Here is a 12,996-nt window from a genome sequence, read left to right as displayed (position 1 = left end):
ATTTCCTGGTTGGATTCTGTCTCTTGCTTTTGTAAATAGAAAGCAGCATTCCTACCCATCATTCCTTTGTGCTCTGATTGTTGATTTTCCCTCTGAGTATGCTTCAGCCTGACTGTCACCCCTTTCTCTGTAGTTGTTTTCTGCACTATTTTGGTTTCCATTTTCCTTTCTAACCTTTATTTCTTGTTTGCTTCTCGAAACTGCTTGCCAGTGCTTTATCATGATGAATGTTTGTCATGTTTGGGCACTAAAAAGGTAAATTGTCCACAAAATGCATGTTCATCCTTTTCCAGTCCCCCTGATACATTAAAAAAATTACATTTGCATTATAAAGAAATACATTAAATAAAATATGAAATAATATATGCATTAATATATATATATATATATTATTGGATTTGTCAAAATCCACACTGTTGGGCATTCATCAGACCTATTTTCTTCTCTTTTTTTGCCCCTTATGATATCATTCTTTCTTTGCTGCATCACTAAGCTGTTTTGTTGTATGCATGATAATATCTTAAATATAAATTTTTCAAATACATTTTTCTTCAGTGACCCTAACCTTTTAGAAGGCTACATTTACATGTTTGGCATCTTTGATTCAAAAACTCTTCAACAATTTCAGTGTTTAAATTTACAAGATAGGATTTTAAATATGTGAACAACATCAAGTTTATGTAGTTAAAAAGCCATATCCAGTAATAACACCTCATTAGCATGACGCCATTTAGTAGCTGTAGTGTTTTGTGAAGTGATTGTGTCTCATTTTGTGTACCATACATTGTGACTTTATATTATCTTTCATAAATCTTCTGTAACTAGTTTTTTTTATGTACTGTAACTATTTAGCCTAACTACCTGTAACTATGTCTATTTCCATGTACTTACATGTCCGTAATATCTAACTCTTAAATGCTTACCTTTGTCTCCATTTCCCCAACTATTTACCTCCACTAATATAGAAAGCCGCGGAAAAACTAAAGGAGGAAGAGAGGAAAAAGCTGGCAGAGATGCAGGCCGAACTAGACAAGCAAAAGCAGTTAGCTGAATCTCACGCAAAGGCTATTGCTAAAGCAGAACAAGAAGCAAATGAGTTGAAGACAAAGATGAAAGATGAAGTCAGCAAACGTCAGGATGTCGCTGTCGATGCTGAGAAGCAGAAGCACAATATCCAGCGAGAGCTTCATGAGCTCAAAAGCATTTCGGAGCAGGAAATCAAGTCTAAGACTCAACAGGTAGAGGAAGCCCTCATAAGCCGCACAAGAATTGAAGAAGAAATCCGTATAATCCGTCTTCAGCTGGAAACTACAATGAAACAAAAAAACATGTCTGAAACAGAGCTTCAGCAACTTCGGGATAAAGCGGCAGATGCTGAAAAAGTTCGAAAGGCGGCGCAGGATGAGGCGGAGAAGCTTCGGAAACAAGTTGCTGAAGAGACTCAGAAGAAACGCAAGGCAGAAGAGGAGCTTAAACTGAAATCAGAGGCAGAAAAGGAAGCTGCCAAAGAGAAGAAGAAGGCTCTTGAGGATCTTGAAAAGTTCAAGCTCCAAGCTGAGGAAGCTGAGAGGCACCTGAAGCAAGCAGAGCTGGAAAAGCAGCGACAGATTCAAGTGGTAGAGGAGGTGGCTAAGAAGACCGCAGCCACCCAGCTTGAGAGTAAACAATTGTCAGTAACGGCAAAACTGGAAGAGTCACTCAAACATGAGCAGGTAATGGTTATTCAACTGCAGGAAGAGGCAGAACATCTCAAAAAGCAGCAAGCTGAAGCAAATAAGGCAAGAGAGCAGGCAGAGAAGGAGCTAGAGACGTGGAGACAGAAGGCTAATGAAGCTCTCAGGCTCCGGCTCCAGGCAGAGGAAGAGGCCAACAAGAAAACTGCAGCTCAGGAGGAGGCAGAGAAACAGAAGGAGGAGGCCAAACGGGAGGCAAAGAAGAGAGCAAAAGCTGAGGAGACTGCCCTTAAACAGAAGGAGACTGCTGAAAAGGAACTGGAGAATCAAAGGAAGATGGCTGAAGAAACTGCTAAGCAGAAGTTTTCAGCAGAGCAAGAGCTTATTCGGTTGAGAGCAGATTTTGAGCACGCTGAACAACAGAGGACTGTCTTGGATGATGAGCTCCAGCGTCTCAAAAATGATGTTAATGCTGCTGTTAAACAGAAGAAAGAGCTGGAGGAGGAACTAGTCAAAGTTAGGAAGGAGATGGAAGTTCTATTGCGGATGAAATCCAAAGCTGAGAAAGAGTCTATGTCAACCACTGAAAAGAGCAAACAACTACTTGAATCTGAGGCCACCAAGATGAGGGAACTGGCTGAGGAGGCAACTAAACTGAGGTCAGTTGCAGAAGAAGCAAAGAAACAGAGGCAGATGGCAGAAGAAGAAGCTGCCCGCCAGAGAGCTGAGGCTGAGAAGATCCTCAAAGAAAAGTTAGCAGCTATCAATGAAGCAACCCGTCTAAAAACTGAGGCTGAGATCGCTTTGAAAGAGAAGGAGGCTGAAAATGATCGTCTAAAGAGAAAAGCCGAAGAGGAGGCCTACCAGAGGAAAGTTCTTGAAGATCAAGCGACACATCATAAGCAAGAGATCGAAGAAAAGATTGATCAGCTAAAGAAGTCTTCAGACACTGAGCTCGACAGGCAAAAGAAAATCGTAGAAGAAACCTTGAAGCAGAGGAAAGTGGTGGAGGAGGAGATCCACATTCTCAAACTCAATTTCGAAAAGGCTTCGACTGGCAAACAAGACCTTGAACTTGAGCTTAACAAACTGAAGGGCATTGCAGATGAGACACAAAAAAGCAAAGCGAAGGCAGAGGAAGAGGCAGAGAAATTCAGAAAGCTTGCTTTGGAAGAGGAGAAAAAAAGGAAACAGGCAGAGGCCAAGGTTAAAGAAATCCAAGCTGCAGAAGAAGAGGCAGCTCGGCAACACAAAGCTGCTCGAGAGGAGGTTGACCGTCTAATAAAGATAGCGGAAGACGCCAAAAAGCAGAAGGAGCTTGCAGAGAAAGAAGCTGAGAAACAGGTCGTTTTAGTTAAAGAGGCTGCACAAAAGTGCTCTGCTGCTGAACAGAAAGCCCAGGATGTTCTTCTCCAGCAAAATAAGGACAGCATGGCTCAGGATAAACTCAAGGAAGAGTTTGACAAAGCAAGGAAACTGGCGCAAGATGCAGAAAAGGCTAAAGCCAAAGCTGAAAAAGAGGCTGCCCTGCTGCAGAAGAAAGCAGAGGAAGCAGAGCGTCAAAAGCAAGCAGCTGAGGCTGAAGCTGCCAAACAAGCCAAAGCCCAGGAAGATGCTGAAAAACTGAGGAAGGAAGCTGAAAAAGAAGCTTCAAAACGGGCTGAGGCAGAAGCTGCTGCTTTGAAACAAAAACAAGAGGCTGATGCTGAAATGGCCAAGTACAAACAGCTTGCAGAAAAGACACTGAAGCAGAAGTCTTCAGTTGAGGAGGAGTTAGTGAAGGTTAAGGTGCAACTTGATGAGACAGACAAGCAGAAATCAGTCCTTGATGATGAACTTAAGCGACTTAAACAAGAGGTCAGTGATGCTATAAAGCAGAAGGGTCAAGTAGAGGATGAGCTCTCTAAAGTCAAGATTCAGATGGAGGACTTACTAAAACTAAAACTTAAAATTGAAAAGGAAAATCAAAAGCTTATGAAGAAAGATAAGGACAACACAAAGAAACTTCTTGAGGAAGAGGCTGAGAACATGAAAAAATTGGCAGAGGAGGCAGCACGGCTCAACATTGAGGCTCAGGAAGCTGCCAGATTACGACAAATTGCAGAATCTGATCTCGACAAACAGAGGGAACTGGCTGATAAGATGCTGGAAGAGAAAAAGCAGGCCATTCAGGAGGCTAAAAAACTAAAGGCTGAAGCTGAAAAGCTCCAGAAACAGAAAGACCAGGCACAGGACGAGGCTCAAAAGTTGATGGAGGCCAAAAAGGAGATGCAGCAACGTCTGGAGCAGGAGACTGAAGGTTTCCAGAAATCCTTAGAGGCTGAACGCAAGCGGCAATTAGAGATTACCGCAGAGGCTGAGAAACTGAAGATCAAGGTGGCACAGTTAAGTGATGCGCAGTCAAAAGCAGAGGAGGAAGCCAAAAAATTCAAGAAACAAGCAGATGAAATCAAAAACCGCCTGCAAGAGACAGAAAAACAGACTTCAGAGAAGCATACTGTTGTCGAGAAACTGGAAGTACAGAGGCTGCAGAGCAAAAAAGAGGCTGATGATCTGCACAAAGCAATTGCAGATCTTGAGAAAGAAAAGGAAAAACTGAAAAAAGAGGCAGCTGACTTGCAAAAACAATCAAAAGAGGTATTGTGTTATATGTTGTAGTAGTGGCCTAGTGTTTTACATATTATCCTTAAACACCCTTAATTAACTATTAACAATTTTATACAACTTTTGAACCTTTGTTCATGTAAATTGCATGTTGCCAGTCACAGTAAAAACAAAGCCAGCAATTGTCATGAACAAAGATGTTCTGGTCCCTTTTTACATTACAGTGTCCATGATACAGTATACATAATTACAGAATAGTATAAATGCATTTATTTTGTATGCAGTTACGCTGTACAGCTCATAATTGCAAGTTATTGGTATCAATATTTATTTTTTATTATTATATAAAGTCTGTCACTTGGACACTATAATGTGTTGTAATTTTACTAAAATTTCCATAATTTGCTTATTTATTCAATGGACTAAATGTATTTCAGTTATTATGTGATATATTGATGTGTCTTTTATTTAATTTCTATTGTAGAATGCAGTGAAGTTGTTATATAGTGCACTGCATTATTTGGATTCTGTGGTTACAGTGATGATAAAATAATCTTGTAGGTATAGTTCACGTAAAATAAATAAAAAACCTTTCATAATTTTCTCACATTCCAAACCTGTATGACTTTCCTCTGTGGAACTCAAAGATATTTTAAAAAATGTATCAGTACTTTTTTCCTATACAATGAAGGACAATGGGGTCCAATGTTATTTTGCAATCCACTGACTTTATGCATGGACAAAAACATTTGAAACATTCTTCAAAATATTTTGTGTTCTACAGAAGCAAATAAGTTAGGTTTGTGACAAATGGGTGTGAGTAAATATGACAGATTTTTTTATGTTTAGAAAACTATATATTTAAGATGTTTAATTTTTAATAGAAATCACTGTAATCAGTGAATAATTATGACACCATACAAGAAAAATTAATTAAAATGTACACTGACAGGTGGCAGTTATGGTGTAATTATATAAGAAAAAATATAACTGCATCTCAAAATGTAAATTATATATATTAAATAATTTTGGATTTGATTTGTGCAGTTATATTTTTCCATGTATTTCTGTCATGCATTGAAATAATTATTGTTTTATACCTTTTCATCACAGATGGCCAATGTACAACAAGAACAGTTGCAGCAGGAAAAGACTATCCTCCAGCAAACTTTCTTAGTAGAAAAAGAGACTCTGTTGAAAAAGGAGAAGGCTATTGAAGCAGAGAAAAAGAAGCTGGAGAAGCAATTTGATGATGAAGTGAAGAAGGCTGAAGCACTCAAAGATGAACAGGAGCGTCAGAAGAAGAAAATGGAGGAGGAGAAAAAGAAACTGCAGTCTGCCATGGATGCTGCTATCAAAAAGCAAAAGGATGCTGAGGAGGAGATGCATGCCAAGCAAAAAGAAATGCAAGAACTTGAAAAGAAAAGAATTGAACAAGAGAAGCTCCTGGCAGAGGAAAACAAGAAATTGCGAGAAAAACTCCAGCAGCTTCAGAGTTCACAGAAGCCATCCCACACCAAGGAGATTGAAATCCAAACTGACAGTGTCCCTGAAGAGGAGTTAGTTCAAATGACCATGGTAGAAACAACAAGAAAGGTACTAAATGGCTCTACAGATGTGGATGGTGTGAAAAAAGAAGTACCCCTGGCATTCGATGGAATCAGAGAGAAGGTGCCTGCAAGCAGACTTCATGAGATTGGTGTGCTCAGCAAAAAAGAATTTGACAAGCTTAAGAAAGGCAAAACAACTGTGCAAGAGCTTTCCAAGAATGACAAGGTCAAAATGTGCCTAAAAGGTAAAGACTGCATTGGCGGTGTAATAGTTGAACCCAACCAGAAAATGAGTATTTATCAAGCTTTGAAGGACAAGAAGATTCCACAAAGCACAGCTATGATGCTTCTCGAAGCCCAAGCTGCATCTGGTTACATAATCGACCCCATTAAGAACAGAAGACTTTCAGTCAGCGAAGCTGTGAAGGATACCTTGATTGGACCTGAGTTGCACACCAAGTTGTTATCTGCTGAACGCGCTGCCACAGGATTCAAAGATCCATTCACTGGAGATACAATCTCACTGTTTGAAGCAATGAAAAAAGGTTTAATCGCAGAGGACCAGGCCACTAAACTTCTTGATTCTCAATATGCAACTGGTGGGATAATTGATCCTGTCAATAGGCACCGTGTACCTGTCCAAATGGCATGCACACAAGGTCAACTCGATGAAGACTTTAGCAAAATTCTTTCCAGCCCGCCTGCTGATAAAAAAGTATTCATTGATCCCAACACTCAGGATAACCTTACTTACGGTGAGTTGCTTGCGCGATGCAAACCAGATCCTGAGACAGGCATGCCATTACTACCAATCACAGAACAAGCAGCCCAAATTGAAAGAACTTATACCGATGAGGAAACTAAAGATGTATTTAGTAAGGCCAACTTAACAGTTCCATTTGGAAAATTCCAAGGAAAGACTGTCACCATCTGGGAGGTCATAAACTCTGAGTACTTCACTGAAGATCAGAGAAAGGATCTTATCCGACAATACAAGACAGGCAAAATCACAGTTGAAAAAATCATTAGAATTGTAATAACTGTTGTAGAGGACAAGGAGAAAAAGAAGGAACCTGCATTTGATGGTTTGAGATCATCAGTGCCAGCGTCTGAACTTCTGGAAGCAAAAATTATCAATAAAGATTTATTCAACAAATTGCACAATGGCAAAGCTACTCCTAAAGAGGTGTCTGAGCTTGAACCTGTCAAGAAAGCCCTAAAGGGGACACACAGTATTGCTGGAGTGCAGATTGAGTCAACATCTGAAAAGATGTCTTTTTACGACGCCATGAAGAAGGACCTACTTGGAACAGAGCCTGCCTTAAACCTGCTGGAGGCCCAAGCCGGAACAGGTTTCATAATTGATCCAGTAAAAAACCAAAAGCTCACAGTTGACGAAGCAGTCAAAAGTGGTATTGTTGGCCCGGAGCTGCATGAGAAATTGTTGTCTGCAGAAAGAGCAGTTTGTGGTTACAAAGATCCATATACTGGAAAAACTGTATCCCTGTTTGAGGCAATGCAAAAAGATCTCATAAAGAAAGACCAAGGTGTCCGTCTGCTGGAAGCTCAACTTGCAACTGGAGGAATTATTGACCCAGAAAAAAGTTACCGCATCACTCCAGAAATTGCATATAAACGCGGTTACCTAAATGAGGAGATGAACCAAAACCTAAGCAGTCCATCAGACTCCAACAGAGTATTTGTTGACCCCAACACACAAGAAAATGTCACTTATGCTGAACTGCTGAAAAGAAGCACCACTGATAAGCAGACTGGTCTCCCATTGCTGCCACTATCAGAAAAAGCAATCAAGTCAAAGGAATCAAAGGAAGTAGAACCAGTTTCTGATGCACAAACTAAAGAGACCTTGAGCCATGCTACCGTTGAGTTGCACAGTGGACTTTTTAAAGGAAGAGTAATCACCATTTGGGAGATTATCAACTCTGAATATTTCACAGAAGAACAAAGGATTGAGTTTATTCGGCAGTATAGATCAGGAAAAATCACTATTGAAAAACTGATCAAGATTGTGATATCTACAGTGGATGAAAAAGAAAAGAAGAGACAGGACATCTTTGAGGGTTTCAGAGGTCCTGTACCAGCCAGTTCCTTGCTTGAGTCTAAAATCATTGACAAAGACACCTATGATAAAATCCAACAAGGTAAAAAGAAACCTGCAGAAGTCAGCGACTCCATCAAACGCTACTTGCAAGGTTCTGATTGTATTGGTGGGGTATTTTTAGAAAATGCCAAGGAAAAACTCAGCATCTACCAAGCAATGAAACAGAAACTGCTGACACCAAACACAGGTCTGTCCCTATTAGAAGCCCAAGCAGCTACTGGCTATATAGTTGATCCCAAGAGGAATGAGAAATTTACAGTGGATGATGCTGTTAAGGCTGGCATTGTCGGTCCAGAGCTTCATGAGAAACTTCTATCTGCAGAGAAAGCTGTTACTGGTTACAAAGATCCATACACTGGTAATAAGATCTCTCTTCTTCAAGCAATGCAAAAACAGCTTGTTCTAAGAGAACATGCCATACCTCTTCTAGAGGCTCAGGATGCTACAGGAGGAATAATTGATCCAGTAAATAACCATCGACTTCCCAATGATATAGCCATTCAACGTGGCTACTTCAACAAGCAATTAGCCAAATCTTTTAAAGACCCCACAGATGACATCAAAGGCTTCACTGACCCTAACAAAGATGAGAATGTCACCTACAAACAATTGAAGGAGAGATGCATGAGCGATCCAGAGTTTGGAATTGTCCTGTTGCCACTTTCTAAAGCCCAGGCTCCAGAGAAAGCTGAGAAATCCTATGTTTACACTGAGGAGCAAACACAGATGGATTTGGCTAACACTCAAATTGACATACCACATGAGAGTTTTGCAGGGAAGCAAGTGACATTATGGGAAGTCATGAAATCAGATTTGCTTCCAGAAGAGGAAAAACAAAGGCTTCTTGAACAGTACCGCTCAGGCAAGATCACAAAGGAGAGAATGGTCATTATTATAATTGAAATTATTGAACAAAGAGAGATCATCAAGACTGAGCAGAGTATGTCGTGTGATGTCATCAGACGCCGAGTTACTATTGAAGAACTTTACAGAGCTCGCATTATAGACCTCGAAACTTACAACCTGCTCAAACAAGGCAAGAAAACGATCCGGGAGGTAATGGAGATGCCAAATGTGAAGCAGTATCTTTTTGGAACAGGCAGCATTGCTGGAATACTCTCAGACAACTATGCTAAGGTTAGCATCTACCAAGCCATGAAGAGAGGTCTCATAAAACCTGACATTGGCATCGATCTGTTGGAGGCACAAGCAGCAACAGGATTCATCACTGACCCTGTGAAAGATGAATTGTTGACAGTTGACGAGGCTGTCCGGAAGGGTATTGTTGGCCCAGAGATCCATGACAAACTCTTGTCTGCTGAAAGAGCAGTCACAGGTTACAAGGACCCCTATAGCGGTAAAGTCATTTCTTTATTCCAAGCCATGAAAAAGGATCTTGTTCCTGAGGATTATGCCTTGAAGCTTTTGGAGGCCCAGCTAGCAACAGGTGGCCTCATGGATCCAGAGTACTATTTCCGCCTCCCAATTGATGTCGCCATGCAACGTAATTACATGAACAAAGAAACCAGTGACAGGATATCTGATCCAAGTGGAGATGTCAAGCAGTTTACAGATCCTACAACAGACGAAAAGCTGCCTTATGCACTACTTCTTAAAAGATGCAAAGTTGATAAAGAGAGTGGCTTACGATTGCTGTCTCTGGCTGACAAAAGACTTCTATTCAAGGGCCTTAGAAAGCAGATCACCCCTGATGAGTTGTTGCGCTCTCAAATTATTGATCAGAAAACCTACACGGCACTCATGGAAGGTACTATTTCTGTAGAGGACCTTAGTAAAGACCTGAAGAAATATCTTGAAGGCATCAGCTCTATTGCAGGCGTGTATGTAGAGGCTACCAAAGATCGACTGTCAGTCTACCAAGCCATGAAGAAAAACATGATCAGACCAGGCACTGCCTTTGAACTTCTGGAGGCTCAGGCAGCTACTGGGTATGTCATTGATCCAATCAAAAATCTCAAAATGAATGTCAGTGAAGCTGTAAAAATGGGAGTCGTAGGACCAGAATTTAAAGATAAGCTCCTCTCTGCTGAACGAGCTGTGACCGGCTACAAAGATCCATACTCTGGCAAGGTGATCTCCCTGTTCCAAGCTATGAAGAAAGGTCTCATTCTGAAAGACCATGGCATCCGTCTGCTTGAGGCTCAAATTGCCACCGGTGGAATCATTGATCCTGAAGAGAGTCATCGACTGCCTGTTGAAATGGCCTACAAACGGGGTCTCTTTGATGAAGAGATGAATGGTATTCTTACTGATCCCTCCGATGACACCAAGGGGTTCTTCGATCCCAACACAGAGGAGAATTTGACCTACCTCCAGCTCATGGAGCGCTGCATAACAGACCCTGAAACTGGACTTTCTCTTTTACTGCTGAAAGAAAAGAAACGGGAAAGAAAGACATCCTCCAAGTCTTCAGTCCGCAAACGTAGAGTTGTCATCGTAGATCCAGAAACGGGAAAAGAAATGTCTGTGTATGAGGCATACCGCAAAGGACTCATTGACCATCAAACATACATTGAGCTTGCAGAGCAAGAGTGTGAATGGGAAGAAATTACCACCTCATCATCAGATGGCGTTGTCAAGTCTATGATCATTGACAGAAGGTCTGGACGGCAGTATGACATTGATGATGCAATCTCCAAAGGCCTCATAGACCAGTCTTCTTTGGACCAGTACCGTGCCGGTACCCTTTCCATCACTGAATTTGCAGACATGCTCTCCGGTAATATGAGTGGCTTCAGATCTCGATCATCTTCCTTTGGATCCAGCTCATCCTATCCCATGAGTCCAATTCCATCCATCAAGACGCCAGCTACAACCTGGACTGATCCAACCGAGGAAACTGGACCAGTGGCTGGAATCTTAGATACAGATACTTTAGAAAAAGTGTCAGTTACAGAGGCTATGCATCGGAATTTAGTTGACAACATCACTGGTCAAAGACTACTAGAAGCACAAGCATGCACAGGAGGAATTATTGACCCAAACACTGGAGAGAAATTCTCTGTCGCTGATGCAATGAACAAAGGGCTGGTGGACAAGATCATGGTTGATCGCATCAACCTAGCTCAGAAAGCTTTTCAGGGATTTGAAGATCCAAGAACCAAAACCAAAATGTCCGCCGCTCAAGCCTTAAAGAAGGGTTGGCTCTACTATGAAGCTGGCCAACGGTTCCTTGAAGTCCAGTACCTGACAGGTGGTTTAATTGAACCAGAAGTTTCAGGAAGAGTATCATTGGATGATGCCGTCAAGAAGGGCACTCTAGATGCACGCACAGCCCAGAAACTGAGAGATGTCAGTGGATATTCAAAATACCTCACCTGCCCCAAAACAAAACTCAAGATCTCATACAAGGATGCCATGGACAGAAGCATGATCGAGGAAGGATCTGGCCTGAGGTTGCTAGAGGCGTCCTCTCAGTCAAGCAAAGGCCTTTACAGCCCATACAGCATCAGTGGCTCTGGATCAACTTCAGGGTCTAGGTCTGGATCCAGAACTGGCTCAAGATCAGGCTCTAGAAGGGGAAGTTTCGATGCTACAGGCTCAGGTTTCTCCATGGGTTTTTCCTCATCTTACAGCCCTACTAGCTATGGCCGCCGTTATGATTCAGGGGCACATGGTGGACTTCAGATGGATGAGCTAAAGCAAGCCCTTTTAGCTTTAGCATCAGGCAGGAACTGTTGCTATGATGAAAAGAGAATATTCACATTATCACAAACTCAGCCCTCTTTAGTTGCTTAATTTATGTACACAAGAGGACATTTATCCTGCTCTGCATGATGGGCTTTTTTAATGATGGGAATAATAATGCTATATGAGACTGGCTTTAATATTCTATTTCATTTTTATATATTTCGTTAAATATACAGATGTTTTTTTCTTTCACTTTCCTTTTCATTTTGACATGACAGTATACAATTATGTCATAAACAGTTCTGCGCAACATTCATGGCGGAATCATTTTCATATTTTTTTTATATTCAATCTTTTCAATTATTAACAGTGTTAAATACCTATATCCTCTCTTTTTCTATTATCTTATGTTTTTCCATGTACCTTTAAACTGGCAAATGAGTAATGTTGAAGTTTCAAGAATGTTTAGATTTCTTGAAGAGGATATGGTAATGCTTCAAATGAGATGTAAAAGATATTTGTTATATATTTTTGTGTTAATGTAAAGATCCCTGGGGTATCTGTACACATTTGGTTGTATTTTAACACTGAACATTTTTAAGCCAGCCTGGTTAAAAAAGGGGGAAGCTGTTACTATCTGCAGAGCGGAATAAAGTCCATTTGGACATTTATGATTGGGAGCATGTTAATAAAACACATCTTGGCAGCACTGCCATGAACATTGTTCTTTAGAAATTCATTCTCTTCTAATTATTGGAAACTATAAACTTTGAACTATGCAGTCTTACTAGATAAAGTGAAATGGATTCAAAATCCAACAGCCATCTTAAAAACTGTAGATCCTTGCCACAAATCACTCTAAAGATGACAATGAAACATCCCAACCTTAATTTGCCTGTGGTCCCTCATCTGATTCAAAGGGGACCTCACTTGCGCCTTAACCTTGTGTGACGTCTGCATTCATTTTCTTGTAAATGTAATGTACACCCTCATTAGGGTAAAATCCTAAACACATAATTATATCTCATTGCGGATTATATACTACGTAACAATGTGGGATTTTCATTGTTTATTGTTGCATCAAAGTAGCCAATATCTGTTGGGAAGCACCTTTCTCTGTTACAATATCAGTTTAAATATTAACTAACCTGGCCAATAATGTCAATTTATAAACTCATGCACTATATAGTTATCAAATGAAAGCCTCTTCATATCATAAATAATTGGTCTCGTTTTTTAGCAGTAGGTGTCCCTTTCTGCGTCTGCTACAAAATATGATTAGATCTTGAATATGCCCAGACTACCTCTTTAAATTCAAATCCCCATTTATGATAATCTGCTTTGTTTTAAATCACTGAATAGCTCTGTCTTTCACTGCCACTTGAGCTCCACCTGT

At 40.7% G+C, this 12,996-nt stretch overlaps 1 protein-coding gene across 1 annotated transcript in view; it reads left to right on the top strand.

Annotated features, from left to right (window-relative positions):
- LOC141289354 (epiplakin-like) overlaps positions 1-12,996 on the top strand; it is a 165,527-nt gene that overhangs the window by 115,907 nt on the left and 36,624 nt on the right. The window contains exons 36-37 of the mRNA XM_073821468.1: positions 1,467-4,310; positions 5,391-11,699. Of these exons, the coding sequence (XP_073677569.1) occupies positions 1,467-4,310; positions 5,391-11,699 (9,153 nt within the window). The remainder of the gene's footprint in view (positions 1-1,466; positions 4,311-5,390; positions 11,700-12,996) is intronic.

This window comes from Garra rufa, chromosome 17 (assembly GCF_049309525.1).
Source record: "Garra rufa chromosome 17, GarRuf1.0, whole genome shotgun sequence".
Classification (NCBI taxonomy): domain Eukaryota; kingdom Metazoa; phylum Chordata; class Actinopteri; order Cypriniformes; family Cyprinidae; genus Garra; species Garra rufa.
The sequence above is the reverse complement of the archived record's forward strand: the minus strand, read 5'-3'. Positions and strand labels throughout refer to the sequence as shown.